At 39.9% G+C, this 15,464-nt stretch overlaps 1 protein-coding gene across 1 annotated transcript in view; it reads right to left on the bottom strand.

Moving 5' to 3' along the window:
• The window catches only part of PGGT1B (protein geranylgeranyltransferase type I subunit beta), a 42,962-nt gene that overhangs the window by 19,345 nt on the left and 8,153 nt on the right, over positions 1-15,464 (bottom strand). Inside the window, 1 exon segment of the mRNA XM_035892097.1 lies at positions 6,624-6,691. Coding sequence (XP_035747990.1) covers positions 6,624-6,691 — 68 coding nt within the window.

The raw sequence follows: 15,464 nt of genomic DNA, 5'->3' as shown, positions 1-15,464 counted from the left end.
CTTGAGTAGATGACAGGCTCTAATCCCAGAAGGAACAACTTGGCCTACCACACCAATTTTAGGGATTTCAAATCTAACAGAACCAAAAATCTTCTTTTCAGACTATCTTCCCCTTAAAAATTTTGTTATAAGGAGGTTAACCCTTGTGTATTTCAAACGTAAAATTCTGCTCCAAAAAATCCAGACACATAGGGTGATACAAATTGCCATAACACAGAGAAGTATTCAGTTTAATGTAATTGGTTAATTTACTTTTAAGCAAAGCAAGTCTCTATTCGAAAAAGCCAGATTTGAACCCGTTCTTGCCCTAAAAGGATTCTCAGTGTCCCAGCTCTGTAGCTAAAGCTTCTCACATATTTTGTCAAACAAAATACCAGACACACACTATTCAATGAGAAATACATGGAAAGGTTCTCGGATATTAGGACAAACTGGTTACAAAATGTCCCAAGAGTTGCAATCAGCAACTACGAAGAAAACTAAGTTTCCAAACATCTATGTCATCCAAGTTAAACTGGAACGAGAGGAGCACTTAAATTTCTTCCCACTCCGAATAACCTAGAACAGGGAAAGCACAGAAGATGCCTCTACTCATTTCCACAAATCACCGAAAACACCAGAGCCTGTGAATTCAATTTTAACTGTTCAACACAGCCATTTAGATGCTTTTACAGGTAGTTCATCTCCAAATCAATAGTGACACCAAGAATAACTGAACAGTAACAGATATAGTGAAGGTGTTCAACTTTACATTTGAAAGTGCTCTTTCCAGAGGAAGACTACATTCACTAAGCAAGGAAGGCTTTCTCTAAGGATATTCAGACTTGCTTTTTAAAACCATATTTATGAAAACTCTACCCAAATGTTCTATTAGCAACGTGTTTGGATACTCAGGAAATTGTCTAAGGCAACTATCGTTCTTGAACAACATTCTTCTTCAAGTGACAATTTTTCCACACAGTGTCTATGTAAAGTAACTGAAAATTCCCTCTTCACAAGATTTTTTTTTAAACTGTAATTTCTATACACATGCTAATTCTGTATTTCCTGTAAAGTTTTGGTAGCCTGCAAACATGTTTAAGTAACTGGGCCCTTATTTTTTAGTTAATTCCACATTACAGTATTGCCATTACACTATAACTCACTACAGTAAGAACAGGCATATATGGTATGCTCATGAAACGAAGTAATACCATCCTCCCCAAACAAATTGTATCAGCCACTACAGTATCTGGACAACGTACAAATTCAATCTGTACTTCCTTTTCTATGCAAACATTTCAACATGTAGCAGTAGCACACTGCTTTTCCAAATACAGGGCCTCAGCAACACCAGAGCTGTATAAAATTTTGCAAGTCTGGTAGTTTTAATAAAGAACACAAACTATACTTGCATAAAGCAAACAGTAGCGTCCGCTGCCTGTATATGGAATCATGAAGTTCACAACTCAATTAGTACTGCCATCTGCTTCTGTCCTCAAACACCAAGCAAATATTTAGGTACAAGGAATGCAGAAAAGACTGTCAGGATACACGATTTTGAAACACCATTATATGGGGAATCAGGGAGATGGTCTCAGCATTCAAGAACAGCTGCTCGTAGGTCACACAATTGCCTTTACTACTAATACTTTTCTCTTATCACAGGATTATTATCTGGCAAGTAATTAAATTCTTTATACAGTAAGTTGGCATACACATCTTCATGTGTAATTACTAAAAAAGACAGTGGAAGTGACAGAGGGTCCAACATGTTCATATGCAGCCAATGCCTTGAAAATACTTGGTTTAGGGCCAAAAATCCAAACAAATATGGCCAATATTTCAATAAAATCAAATTAAACACATAAGCATTAGCATCAAATATGAGATCATACAGGAATTACTGCAAGGCATACTCACAGAGGCCAATATGATGTTTCATGTGCGTAATTACTGTAGGACTGTGGAAGCTTTTGAGAGTGTAACAGATCTTTGTTCACCACATGTGCTTTTTAAAAAAATAAATAAAACAGATATACTTATTCACCAGAAGAATAATATATTCTGTATGCTAACAATAATTGTTCAAATCTTAACTGTATTGGAATTCACTTCTTCTTCTAGGTTCCATGTCATTATTTCAAGTTCATTATCAAATTTTATGTTGTGCTTACACACACCAATATATACTTCACACAGTAATGCAACAGAACACCTGAGCCCAGGTAGCAGGATGTATTCCAGGGGACATCAATCAGAATAATTGGATATTTCAGACAAAAAAGAAAAAAAAAAACCAACCCAACCACCCAAACACACCCAAGAAAACAATACTTTTTTGCTTAGAATTGAGAATTCTTAAAACCTGTAGAAACTGGCCCTGTGACAATTTGATATCACAAAGTAGGATTGGAATGGCTTCTCCACATGCAAAAGATTACAGCAAGTCTCAAAGTTTTCATGAGATAATTGCTAACACCTTTAAAATCTGCATGGCAAGAGCAAGACTGCCTCTGCTATGAAGGACAAAGTAATTCAGACATTGTGTAGAAATTTGGCCCAAATTAATCAGCAGCACTGTAGTCAAAGGACCTGATTTTTAATTCGCATCTTGAGGCTTGGTAAAAAAGAAGCCCTTTTTAAAGTTCCATATTATGAACAAAACATGGTTTTAGTGAAATATAACTACTTCTGCCTCATAGACACTGCAGACCACAGCAACAACAGTGACTAAGTAAACTGTCAGCATAAGCACAAAAACACCCGCTGCTGCCACCACCTCAACCTTCATGAGCCAGGGCCACAGAGATAAACAGAATGAGGTTATTTCAAGAATGGCAGAAGTTACATCTCAAAAACAGCAACAAGAAAGCTGTTAAACTGTGGATGGATTGTTAAACACTTAGACTAAACAACCAGAAGAAACAGGCTTAATCCAGACATGTTACGTCTAAATGGAGGAGTAATGCAGTAGGAGTGGGTCTGGAGGGCAGAGCAGGTGCTGCAGTACGTGCCCACACTATCTGCATTTTATCATGCCAGCTGTAGCCTGGCTTTGTGGACTAATGGCCCACTAACGGAGAATTTCATTCAGAGCATCATGCCTTCTGGTTCAGTTTAATTTGAAAGGAGCCCAGCTTGTGTGCCTTGCTCTTTTGGAGCAAGCACATTAAATTGCTCTTACAAAGTACTCTCTGCTGAGCTGAACTAATGCACTGGTGCAGACGTACTCTGAGAAGACAACAATGGGGATATGGCCCAGTCCTGTTCTCTCTATACACTTCATCTTTTGTGACAATGACAGTTGATAGGCCACACAAGAAACAGATTAACCCGGATCTCAGTGATGGAATAAGTTTTGCTCGACAATCTCCACAATCTGAGCCTTCCTTAAAAGTATGAACATTTAAAGATGCAAGGTGAGGGGAAGCTTTCAAGCATTTAAATCAGTGATGTGATAACATTCCCTACCACATTATCCAGAACAGCTATTTAAACATAACTCATGGTTACCAACAATGCCTGCTGACCAGTGCAGAGGGGACTAAGAAACTTTCTCTGCTGCAAAAACTTGGGCAAGATCTCTCCAACACTAATGAAGAATGCCACTAAACATACTCTTACACAGGCAGAGTCTGACTTTTAAAAAACTTTATTCTCACACTTGGCATCGGTGAAACAAATATGGATTGTTTCAACCTTGAGAAAATGCAATGTTGTGTCGGGAACACAAACCAGATCTTTTTCCCTCCAAGTGGAAGCATATGTTATTTACCGCAATCTTACATAAAAGTTCCAGGTGTTGGCTTTCAATATAGCCCCTAAAACTGACTTGTAACACTTTAAAGAGATTAAAAAGACCTAGGCCTATCTGAAACTCTGTGGTGACTGTTCACCCCTAAATTAAAAAGCTCGCTTCAATTCCAGTAACACCAAATCAGAGAGACTGCAGAACCTGGAGCCATTTCAGAAAATAACTGTTATCTGATTTTACATGATTCATGTTTAATTGCAGTGATAGAAGCTGCACTCTTAGCCTTCATTTAGAGTTAAGACTGCTAGGGCTTGTAAAAGCTGTTTGTGATGAGTTAGTCAAGCAGATATGGTTTTGCTTCACTTTTGCTAAAGTCCCCAAGAGCTGCGTAGACACTACCATCAAACACTGACAGGGTAACAGCAAAAAAAAACCCAAAACAAAACCCCAAAACAAAACCAAATGAGCTATCCTGGTAACATTTAGTAAAGTTGGAAATTTGAACATATCCCTTGCTTTTTTCTGTTATTTTGAAGGGTCCCCAGTGACAGAAGAGGTTTGGCTACCTCCAGTATGGCATTTTCTCAGAGTTCAAGAATGAAATCACTGCAGTGGCATGTAATAAATAGTAACTGTCAATGCAAATCCAAAATGCTTACAGGCTTTTTAAAAAAATAATTTTTCAAGACATAGATTTAATAGAACATTTTAAAACGATGAATAAAGAAAAATTACAAGACCTTAAACATAATTCAAAGTCATCGCAATGGTTTTCCAAGTCTTTCTTAGTTATTTCAGAACATTTTAGGGCAACAGTGCTGGAAATACTTTAAACCTTTGTATGCCAATAAATCAAGCAGATCTGATCCCTCTAATACAGATGCAATGAAAAAAGTATTGCAATGCTTGAATAAAAAGCACATCCATCTGCAAACAGTTTTCTAGAGATAATGACCTTGTAGTTAATTTCCACAGGTTACATGATTTTGCCCTTTTGTCCCTTCTGCAGATTGGTTAACATATTACATGACGAGCCACAACACATTTCCTGAAAAGAGAATATTTAAGTATGAAGCATGTGCTATTGAAAGTTGAGAGTTAAATTAAAGCACCAGAAAATGCTGTGAAGGGATAATGATGCTTTGCTGATTTTATGGACTTTTTTTTCTTCTGGGGCATTTACAAGATCTCAGAACAATATCCAGAACTCACTCGTGAAGGCTTACACACAGGGGAGGATTTGAAAAGGTTCCCAAAAGCATGCACTGATTTAATGTAGTACACCACATGGCACTGACCCAAATCTTTGAGGAAATATGACTGATACATTTTTATTATCTCTGTTTGGTAAAACTGTTATTCACTTTATAATGCTGTTATGCCACAATACTAGCATGACAACCTCAACTTCTTTAGGCGACTGTTATCAAAGACAGCCATCTTCCTTCTGAGTAAAACCAGTTTTCTTCTTAATACAACTCTATTCTGAAATTGTTGTCTAATATTGTCTTTAAACTTCATTTTTAACAAAGTATCCCAGTAAGTCACCACTATAGAACCCAAACTGTTTTAGGTTTTAAGCAGAAGTTTTCCTTTTTTCCTTCAAGCTCAGCAGGTGGTTGGATTGCCATTGAGGTTAATTCCAAGTAAAACAGATGATGAATTCATCCTGTTACTACAGTCCGAGCTCACCACAGACACCATCTGTAGTGTAAAACAGGACAAATACCAAAGCAAACCAAGAGACAAATTACCTTGCCTGTTACATGCTGCTGTAGCCCCCGGTGTAGAGATATAAAAAAACCTTTTCACAATTATTTTACCCTTGTTAGAAAGTGCAACCTCTGAATACTGCTGCTACGAGTACTTGACTGATTTGCTGTGCAAAGAGGCATACACAGTTATTACTCCATTCCCACAAGTTATTCAGAAACATAAAGTTATGCTGTTAAGAGTAAATAAAAATAAGGCCAAACCAGGCTGCTGTACTACCTTCACACTCAAGCTAGTTCAAGAAGTTTTACGCTCAGCTACAGTCATTACTGTATCAGATGACCATCCTTGCTTTCAATTTCAGATCCCAACATTCATATTTAAAATCTTGCTGTCTGTCCACTGGGAAAAAAAAAAATTAAATACTTGGTGGTAATATAGTGCTCTTCCAGACTTTTCATCCACCCTTTAGTGAGATTTGACTCTTCACTCTCCAACACAGGACAGAACTACTGTACCTCTTTCACAGTCCTTCCTGCGCACTGGCCTCTACTTCCCCTCTTCCAACTGTATCAGGCCTTTGGTACCATCTTTAGCAGCGTCTGCCAACCTACTTTCTCTCTTGTATTAAAGGCATTTTCTTTCCATATACAGATTTAAGTCTCTTGAACCACAGTTCCACAGGCTTCAAAGCATCCTCTCTTATGGTCACAACAAACTGGGACAAACAGAGCTTTGCCTATGTTTGAGTGGATACCAGGTACAATCAAATAGCCCTGTGTCATCACAGTAAGAAGAATACCAAAGAACCGCATGTGCTGCACCACTTAATACAGAATTATTCTGTCCTCTCCCGCTAGGTGATAGTTTTGAATTAGCAAAGTTTCCCTGCTTCAGTAACAGACCAATGAAGGGGAGGAGTGCACTGAGGCAACCCACAATTTGTATGTTAATTTCTTCACTGCCCTGGAGACTTGAGAGGTACCATTTTAGTATGTTTCTTACACAGGTTTCTTAAAAGCTCTGCAAACATTTCAGTTTACTAACAGTGCAAAAATCCCTGCCTTCCACATATTCCATAATTATGCAGTTAATATTATAAAAAAGACACAATATGATTTATTGCCTAACTGAAAGTATTTCTCTCTCACTCACACACACACACTTAACTGACCTTGGAGGGATTGAATGGCATCCCTAAATACGAAGAGCCTCTGAACCCACAGCGATTCAAGTTTGACCCTGGAAAAGATAAAAAAAAATAAAGACTCAACTAACTTGCTTTGCTGAAACACTCATTATAAACTATAATTCTCTATTCAAAATCAAGACCTGTTAGTTCAACATTATCCACACTATTACTAAAGTTTGCATGTCTCTCAGTATGTTCCCAACCTTGGTTTGTTATCACTCTGAATAATAAAAAAAAAAACCCAAACCAAAGGAAACCACAAGAAAACTTGATCCTGCTGTAATGACAAAGCAACAGATTTTTTTTTTTATTTGGTGGAAATATAGTGTTCATATCAGCACAGATCTTCCATGCTCACAAAGAAAAAAAAAAAAAAAAAAAAAAAAAAAAAAAAAAAAAAAAAAAAAAAAAAAAAAAAAAAAAAAAAAAAACAAACACAACTGAAAACAGGATTGCTCCCCTGGAAAAGTACCCAGAGTTAACAGATTTTTTTTTCCTCTCTGGATTCCTGCCCGGTAGTACCATCTGTTCCCAAGCAGAACTGTTTTAAGATACTTTGCAACATGTACAAGGACAAACAGTTTGCAGTTTTAAGCTAGCACCAATCTAACTCAATACTGTCAGAGTAAAATAGTTAAAACAATGTGAAAGGCAGATTTTTAATTGGAGCCATTTTTCTCTCACCCAATACACAGGTACAAGAACACTGTAGCTATCAAACATTTCTGTTAGTGGTTCAGTATAATTTGTTTTAAATGTGTCACAGTACTCGCGCATGCAGCATACAGAAGTGTGCACCTTACACTGTCTAGAGCTAAGTAGAGGTTTGCAGGGCTCAGACTTGCTTCTGCATGGCAAAAACTCAATTACTTTACTCCTCAGCCTCTGAAAGTAAAAGCCTAATGAGTGCCGTAGTTCAACAGCACTTGGCTGTTCTTAAACTCTCTCCCCCTCTTTTCTTTTTTTCCAGCTCTTCAGCCTTTAATCTAAAAATCTTCACAGAGATAAGGGGAAAATTGCACCAGACTAACCAAACAAGAATGGTTATAAAGCTGAAAGTCCTAAAAAACATCACTATGCAATCTGGTCTACCAGTTCTGGTGCTGTTTATCAGCACATTAGCTTCTAATTTTAAATGCATTCTGCACATATGCAACATTTAAACTAGCAGCTTTTATTAGTCTAAGTACCTCAACAAGGTTAAAGTATGCAAGTTTCTTTACTAGGCAAGCCCTCGGATCTGATTTACATGGAGCGAATTATTATTTAACAGAAAAAAAACACCTCAATTTCTTCTACCTTTCAATCAAAAGTACTTTTTAATGATTCTACAGGTGTAATGAAGGTTATTTCAGCCTGCACTAAAAACTGGTATGCTATTCCACAAAGGGAAAACAGAAAGAGTATCTGTATTTGTAGCCAAAAAATGCATAATCTAAGTCTTCTCAGCAGAGAGCACTTGTCTGTTAGCTCCTGGAGTCAGACTTGCATTTCGTGTTGCAACAGGTTCTTGAAAGCACAATCAATATTAGTCTTAAGGACCAATCTAAGGTCCTGAAAGATGCTGCCCCAAAAGCATCACAATTTGAAAAACTACACAATGTGAATGAATCACTGAGAGGAGAACTAGAATTCCTACTTCTTAAATACCAGATTTCCTAGGTGACATTATGGAAAAATCAGTATTCACTTGGCCCATTATGAGTAAAAATGAATCTGTGTCTTAATTAAACTACAAAATTCACTTCGAAATGGCACTAATGTGGAAACCCTTCATCCAGAAAACAGTTGCAAGCCTATGAGCACACAGGTGTTCTGGCCTGCTGCAAATGAAAACATGCTACAGGACAGCTCTGAAGTCAAACAGAACTCAGCTGCTACTTGCTAGAAGGAAGGATTCATCCCAGAAACACTGATCCCCATCATCGGCCTTTTAGACCACAGCTTATAATTCATTATCAAGGTAAGGAATGGTGGTATGAAACCCAAGCGCAGTGTGCTGTTAGTGGGTTCCTTTGATTGGTTTCTGACTTGACAACTACTATGAAAATGAGAGATTAAAAATAAAGTACATGAATGAAATTAGGATCTATTATTCCCTTTAGCTGTTCAATTGTCCTGTAATTATTTAAAAACCTTTCTTGTACTACTAAATTGGTACCAACTGAAAACCAGCCTTGGTAATTCTAAAATTCTGGATTTTTAACTGTATTGCTATCATTGATTTAAAATATGTTTTGACTCTTTATGTCAGTGACTTCTGATCTCCCATACTAGAATTTATGCATCAGCTCCTAGAAGAAACAGAGTAACAGCACGGCTCTTCAATGCCCTTACTACTGCATAATCTTCAAAGGGAATTCTATGCCCTCCTCCAAACAAGAAAACTTTGTCATTAAGGTACATGTAATAGATGCTTCCCAGACCTTCAACATTACAAGTGAATTGCACATTTTCCAGTTACAATTCTTGAATTAAAAAATAGAATGCTGAGCTGATAAAGGAAGTGTTCAAAGGGGAAGTGAAAACAGCTCATTTCTAACCAGATGACTCTGGCACACTGACGCCATGTCTCAAACTTTTTTTTCAGCTTCCTATGAACATACAAGTTCAAAACCAAACGGAAACCAAGGGGGAATTACGGAAAATCCACTGTCTTTCAGTTTATGCACATCACCTCACCTTCTGTGAAGTCAGTTTTACTGTTTTATTGCAAAGTACTTGTACTTCTTATTTTATGCAATCTTAGTAGTGCTAATCAAACTCTTGCCTGCTTTATGGAACCACAAACAGCTTGTCAGAATAAGAAATAGAATTAGAAATTAAATTAAATTAATTAAAAGGATATGACCATGGCTTATGTCCCTTGTAAAAAATTGCTGGAATGACCAGTTCAGCTCCAGCACAGTCTGCTGAAGTATCAAGTGCAACTGCAGTTATAAAAGGGTACCACCTAGCGTTCACTTTCAGAGTTAAGCATGTTTAACCACGTCCTGAAAGCACTTAAGACAGAGCAAAAAGTAATAAACATTTCATCAATTGCCGCATGCCTATTGCAAGCTCAACAAAAGGCACGTGGAAAAACTTTTCACATTTGACAACAGAAGTAAAGAAAATTGACCCTTTTCCCAAACCAAAAGTCTCCACGGTTAAATCAAGAGCTGAGACCTTGCTGTGAAGAAAAGCATGTTATTTAAGTGTGAGTAGGCCAGAAAGTCCTTAAGACATGCAAGACAGCTCCAACTGATGACTGCAGACAGCTTATCCTGGGAGCTCTTTTGTTATAGACAGGGCATTTCTGTTATTTAAGATTTGTCTTGCATGGGTAAGACTGGTAACTTTTACCACTACTTCTTCACATTCAGGTTACCTATGCATTCCTCTGGTTCCAAGGATTTTCTCATTTTGCGAGGTACAGAAGCAAGCACACATACATAATTAAAACCTTAATATTTAAAAAAAAAATCACAGCTTTAACATATGCTTACACAGTCAGTACAACCAGATAAAAGTAAGCATAAGCAATTCTTACTGAACTAGGGCTAAAAAATAATTATAAATCAAAGCACTAGAATATGTCATAAAATGCAAAATTGCATTCTCTGAAATGGGAGTCCATTATACATCCAGATAAATACTTCAAATGTAGCCATTAAAGGTGGTTACGCTGGAGGAAAATTCTGTTTCTGCTCAAGAAACTTATGGTCAGGAAGCTCACATGTAACAATGATCTCAAAACCAGCCAATGACATTCTATCACTTTTTTTTCCAGTACTGACACATAAGGAAAGAAGAAAGAAGCATTACCACACATCTAAATTTAGACTTTGACACAAGAAAGTTTTAGGTCCCTGATGTAGTGTAATGGTTTTCAGCCTGCTATGCATGGGTCCTGGGGGTTCAGACCCACAAATGAAACATGTCTCAGCTCTCCTTCTGGTGCCATTTCTTAGTGCAGCAAAGCCAGTAAAGCATCCAGCTGTCAAAAAGCACAGTCTTCTTCCCTCTCCCTTACTACAACTCCCTGCCAACACAGTTCACCAACACAACACAAAGCTAACCTTCTGTTAGATAAATAAATGCATGCTTTTCTGCCACTTCAATAAGCTAAACAAGCTCTCAAGCAGGGTCAAACAAGTGCCAGTGTTGCTGTGGGGGAGGATGGTGGATGAATATGGCCAAGGAGTGTGCATCTGCTGGCTGGCTGTAATTAGATTACTTGAGTACAGAGCTCTGGATTCACTCTCTTTCAAAAGTGCTGAACTGTTTTTCAATGTGACCTGCAAGAAACTGGGATACGTCTTTCTCACATTGCTGAGAGTTGCACTTTAAGACAGTTAAAATAAATTTGAAATTCTGTCTTGCAGCTGCTTTATGAGAGGAAAAACAGTAAAGCTCTGACATGACAAGAATCTTAAGAAAAGCAGTGGAAACAGGGTCTTTTGTCAACTGTTTGTCAATTTTCCTAACTCTTTAAAAAGTATGTCTTGGTGTAAATACATACAATTTCTGATAAGGCTTGTTGTAAAAGAGCACCACCCTCCTCAAAGTGAAAAAAGTTTTTTTTCAAGATTTCAACTTCTTTCTGAAAAGACACACAGTGAGGTCTTTCTGTAGTGAAGACACAAAACAAAACAAAACCACTTATTAGCCATGCACCTAAACAGAGCATTTACTGTAAGTGAAGGAAAAGTAACCATGGCCAAAGTCTATGGGACATAAAGCCAAACTATTTTTCAAGAGTTATAGAAGACAGAGACCCTTTAAATAAGCATAAGACAGCAACAAGACCAAACATTCCACTAAGAATGGTGGGTTTCTGTGTGAGGGTCAGCTTGCGTGTATGTCATGCCATTCCCTCCTGAACAGAATTGGCATTGCGTCTCTCTAAAACACTTGAGCTGAAACTACAGCACCTAAAGGACATAATTTGTTTGAATCACAGTTACAATAAACCCACAGAAGAATACAGTCTATCCTGACAGACTTTAATCTTTAGCCTCCTTTAGTGCATTTCAATTAGGCTCGCAGAGTATACATCTGCTTTCTTACTCAGTGAGATCAGTATCTCACAGCTTTGCATTCACGAGCTTTAGTTTCACATAAAAATTTCGAAGGCTACTAACCTCTGCGTTGAAGGTTTCACTAGCCATCAGACGTTATCACGTACCAGTAAATACAAACACATTACCTAAAACTATCACAGTATACTGTGAGAACCTACCTAAGAAGCATCCTAGAACACCAAATTCTGAATTTTCTACCAGGTTCTGTAATGCCCTGCTGTGGCGGGTTGACCCTGACCAGCAGCTAAGCACCCACACAACCACCTCCCACTTCCCCTTCCCCTGGGAGGGTGAGAAAACAGAGGGAAGGGAGGAAGACTCAAGGATTGAGACAGAGACAGTTTGATATGTGAAGCAAAAGCTGTGGGTGCAAGCAAAGCAAAGGAGGAATTCATTCACTGCCTCCCATCAGCCAGGCAGGTGCTCAGCCACTTCCCAGAAAGCAGAACCTCAGCACACATGAGGGTTACTCAGGAAGGCAAATGCCAGAACCACAAACATCACCGCTTTCTCCTCCTTTCCCAGAGCTTTTACAGCTGACCACGGTGTCAGGCAGCACAGGGTATCCCTTGGGTCAGTGGGGGTCAGCTGTTCTGGCTGTATCTGCTGGGGAGAAGGGGTGCAGAGGGGGAAACAAGACAGCCTTGATGCTGCACAGGCGCTGCCCAGCAACAGCTAAAACACCGGTGTGTTGCCAACACTGTTTTAGTCACAAACCCAAAACACAGTAGCTTGCGGGCTACTCTGGAAAAAGTGAATTCCATCCCAGCCAGTACACCTACTAGTAATAGTTATTGACAAACAGGTATTAAGTTTGCACAGCATCAACTGTTCCATCTCCCATCCATTGGAAAAATGACTGTAAGGTAGCAGTTCTCAAAATAATTTGAGTTTGCCATCTTAAAGACGTGGTTTAAATAAAAATCAACTGAAGTGCTATGGATATGGAACTTTTGGAGGGACAAATATGAACAGCAGAGAAATTTATTTTTCTGTTAAGAATTAGAAAATTGTCTTTTTGCTCATTTTGGGAATACAATCAGTGGCACAAACAAAAATAAACCCCAAGATTCTGTAATCATATATTCCAACTTAAAATCTAAGTTTTAAATAGGTTTTCAGTCCCAGAGTCAAAATGAATGAAGACTTATATCAAGTACAATACAGTTGCAGTTAAGACAAGATTACTGGAATTCATCATTCCAGAAACTACATCATAGAACAGTGTTATAATTTAAATGTTTAAAAATCAATTTTGCACAGAGAGAGATTTATCAGCATGCATGTAAAAAAGCCACAATAAAATGTTTCTTTAAAAGCAGAGTAAAGTGGCTTTTTTTTTTAACCTGGAAGGATTCTGATGCATCAAGCTAGCAAACGTTCCCTTTAACTAGAGATGCATAAGCATTTTGAAACCAAAAAGTTCACTGCTGCAGCCTACCAGAATTTAGCTACATCTTCAAACAGGCCAAAAGAGGGAGTCAGAGCTCTACTGCTGGGAGGCTGCCAATTAATAAATGCTGCACACACCCAGGATTAAAAAACAGAAAGCCAATACATTTTATTGAAAGTAGACATTACAGGAGGGTACACATTCCCTTCTTCACATTTAGTCATCCAAAATCCAACTCGCTGGATCATTTACATTTCGCATCATTTATTGTTCCTTAGATTAAGTAAAAATGGATTAAAAATAATGCTGAAGTTTTAGGGGTCAAGTGACCAGACAGAGTAGTGCTATTACAAAAAGCATAGGATTGTAAGAATTTTTTTATGATGTTGTATTGGGTTTGTGTGGCAAGGTTTTGGTACTAGGGGGGCTACAGGGGTGGCTACTGTGAGAAGTTGCTAGAAGCTTCCCCCATGCCCAACAGAGTCAATGCCAGCTGGCTCCAAGGAGGACCCACACCTGGCCAAGGCCGAGCTCATCAGCGGCGGTGCTAGTGCCTCCAGGATAATGTGTTTAAGAAGGCAAAAAAGACTAATGCAGAACAGTGGCCGGGAGAGAGGAGTGAAAGGAAGTGAGAGAAACAGTCCTGCAGACACCAGAAGGAGTGGGGGTAGGTGCTCCAGGTGCCAGAGCAGAGATTCCCCTGCAGCCCCTGGTGCAGCCCCTGGTGGGGCAGGCTGTGCCCCTGCAGCCCAGGGATGTCTATCATGGAGCAGATCTCCACCTGCAGCAAGGGGAAGACCCCATGCTGGAGCAGGGGGATGTGCCCAAAGGAGGCTGTGACCCCATGGGAAGCCCGCGCTGGAGCAGGCTCCTGGCAGGGCCTGTGGCCCCCCGGGGGGGGGGGGGGACTCATGTTGGAGAAGTTCATGGAGGACTGTCTGCCATGGGAGGGACCCCAGGCTGGAGCAGGGTCAGATGTGAGGAGTCCTCCCCTGAGAAGGAAGGAGCGGCAGAGTGTCATGAACTGACCCCAACCCCCATTCCCCGTCCCTCTGCACTGCTCAGGGTGGGGAGGAGGTAGAGAAGATCAGGAGTGAAGTTGAGCTGGGGTGTGGGGAAGGTGTTTTAAGATTATGGGGTTTTTTAATTCTTGCCTACTCAGATTTGAATTTTGGTTATAAATTAAACCGATTTTCCCCAAGTCAAACCTGTTTTGCCAGTGATGGTAATTGCTGAGTGATCTCTCCCTGCCCTTATCACAACCCACTGGCCTTTCTTTGTATTTTCTCTCCGGCTTTGGTAGCGCGGCTTTGGTGGGCACCTGGCACCCAGCCAGCCTCAACCCACCGCAGATGTGATATGAAAATACAGGATTGGACAAAGTTTGTTCTTCTGGTGAAAAGGAGAGATTTATTACTTAAAAGCACTGAATGCACTGCCGAAAGAGCCCTCCCCAGAACTACTCTCATGTAGTTTTATGATGGGATGATAGCTAGAAGAATAAGGAGCACATTTCAGCTGTGCCCTGGGCTGTCAGCCTCCACACTGAGCCAACAAGAAGTGGAGCGCTACTGGACCTTGTGCTGGCAAATAAAGAAGAACTGGTTGAGGATGTGAAGGTAGGGGGCAGGCTTGGCTGCAGTGACCACGAGATGGTGGAGTTCCGGATTCTGAGAGGTGGAAGCAGAACAACAAGTAGGACTGCCACATTGGACTTCAGGAGAGCTAACTTTAGCCTCTTCAGGGACCTACTTGGAAGAATTCCTTGGGCTAAGGCTCTTGAAGGTAGGGGAGTCCAAGAGAGCTGGCTGCTATTTAAACAGGTGCTCAGGACCGGTGCATCCCTGTGCGTAGGAAATCAAGTAAACGAGGTAAGAGGCCTGCATGGATGAACAAGGAGCTTCTAGTGAAACTCAAAGAAAAGAGTAAGCTCCATGGAATGTGGAAAGAGGGTCAGGCCACTTGGGAGGCATACAGGAATGCTGCCAGAGCATGCAGGGAAGCAACTAGAAAGGCCAAGGTTCACCTGGAACTAAGTTTGGCAAAGGATATCAATGATAACAAGAAGGGCCTCTTCAAGTATATCAGCAGCAAACATAAGACTAGGGGAAATGTGGGCCCGCTGCTGAACAAAATGGGTGCCCTGGTGACAGAAGATACAGAGAAGGTGGAGCTACTGAATGCCTTCTTTGCTTCAGTCTTCACTGTCGAGGCTGGCCCTCAGGCTCCCCAGTCCTTGCAGGTAAGCGAGCAAGCTTGGAGAAAGGACAACCTTCCCTCGGTTGAGGTGGATCAGGTTAGGGATCTTTTAAGGAAGCTGGACACCCACAAATCCATGGGTCCTGATGGAATGCACCCACCAGT

The sequence above is a fragment of the Egretta garzetta genome, unplaced genomic scaffold (genome assembly GCF_000687185.1).
Source record: "Egretta garzetta isolate BGI_Z169 unplaced genomic scaffold, ASM68718v1 scaffold473, whole genome shotgun sequence".
NCBI classification, from domain to species: domain Eukaryota; kingdom Metazoa; phylum Chordata; class Aves; order Pelecaniformes; family Ardeidae; genus Egretta; species Egretta garzetta.
Note: the sequence above shows the minus strand (reverse complement) of the source record. Positions and strands in the feature narration are given on the sequence as shown.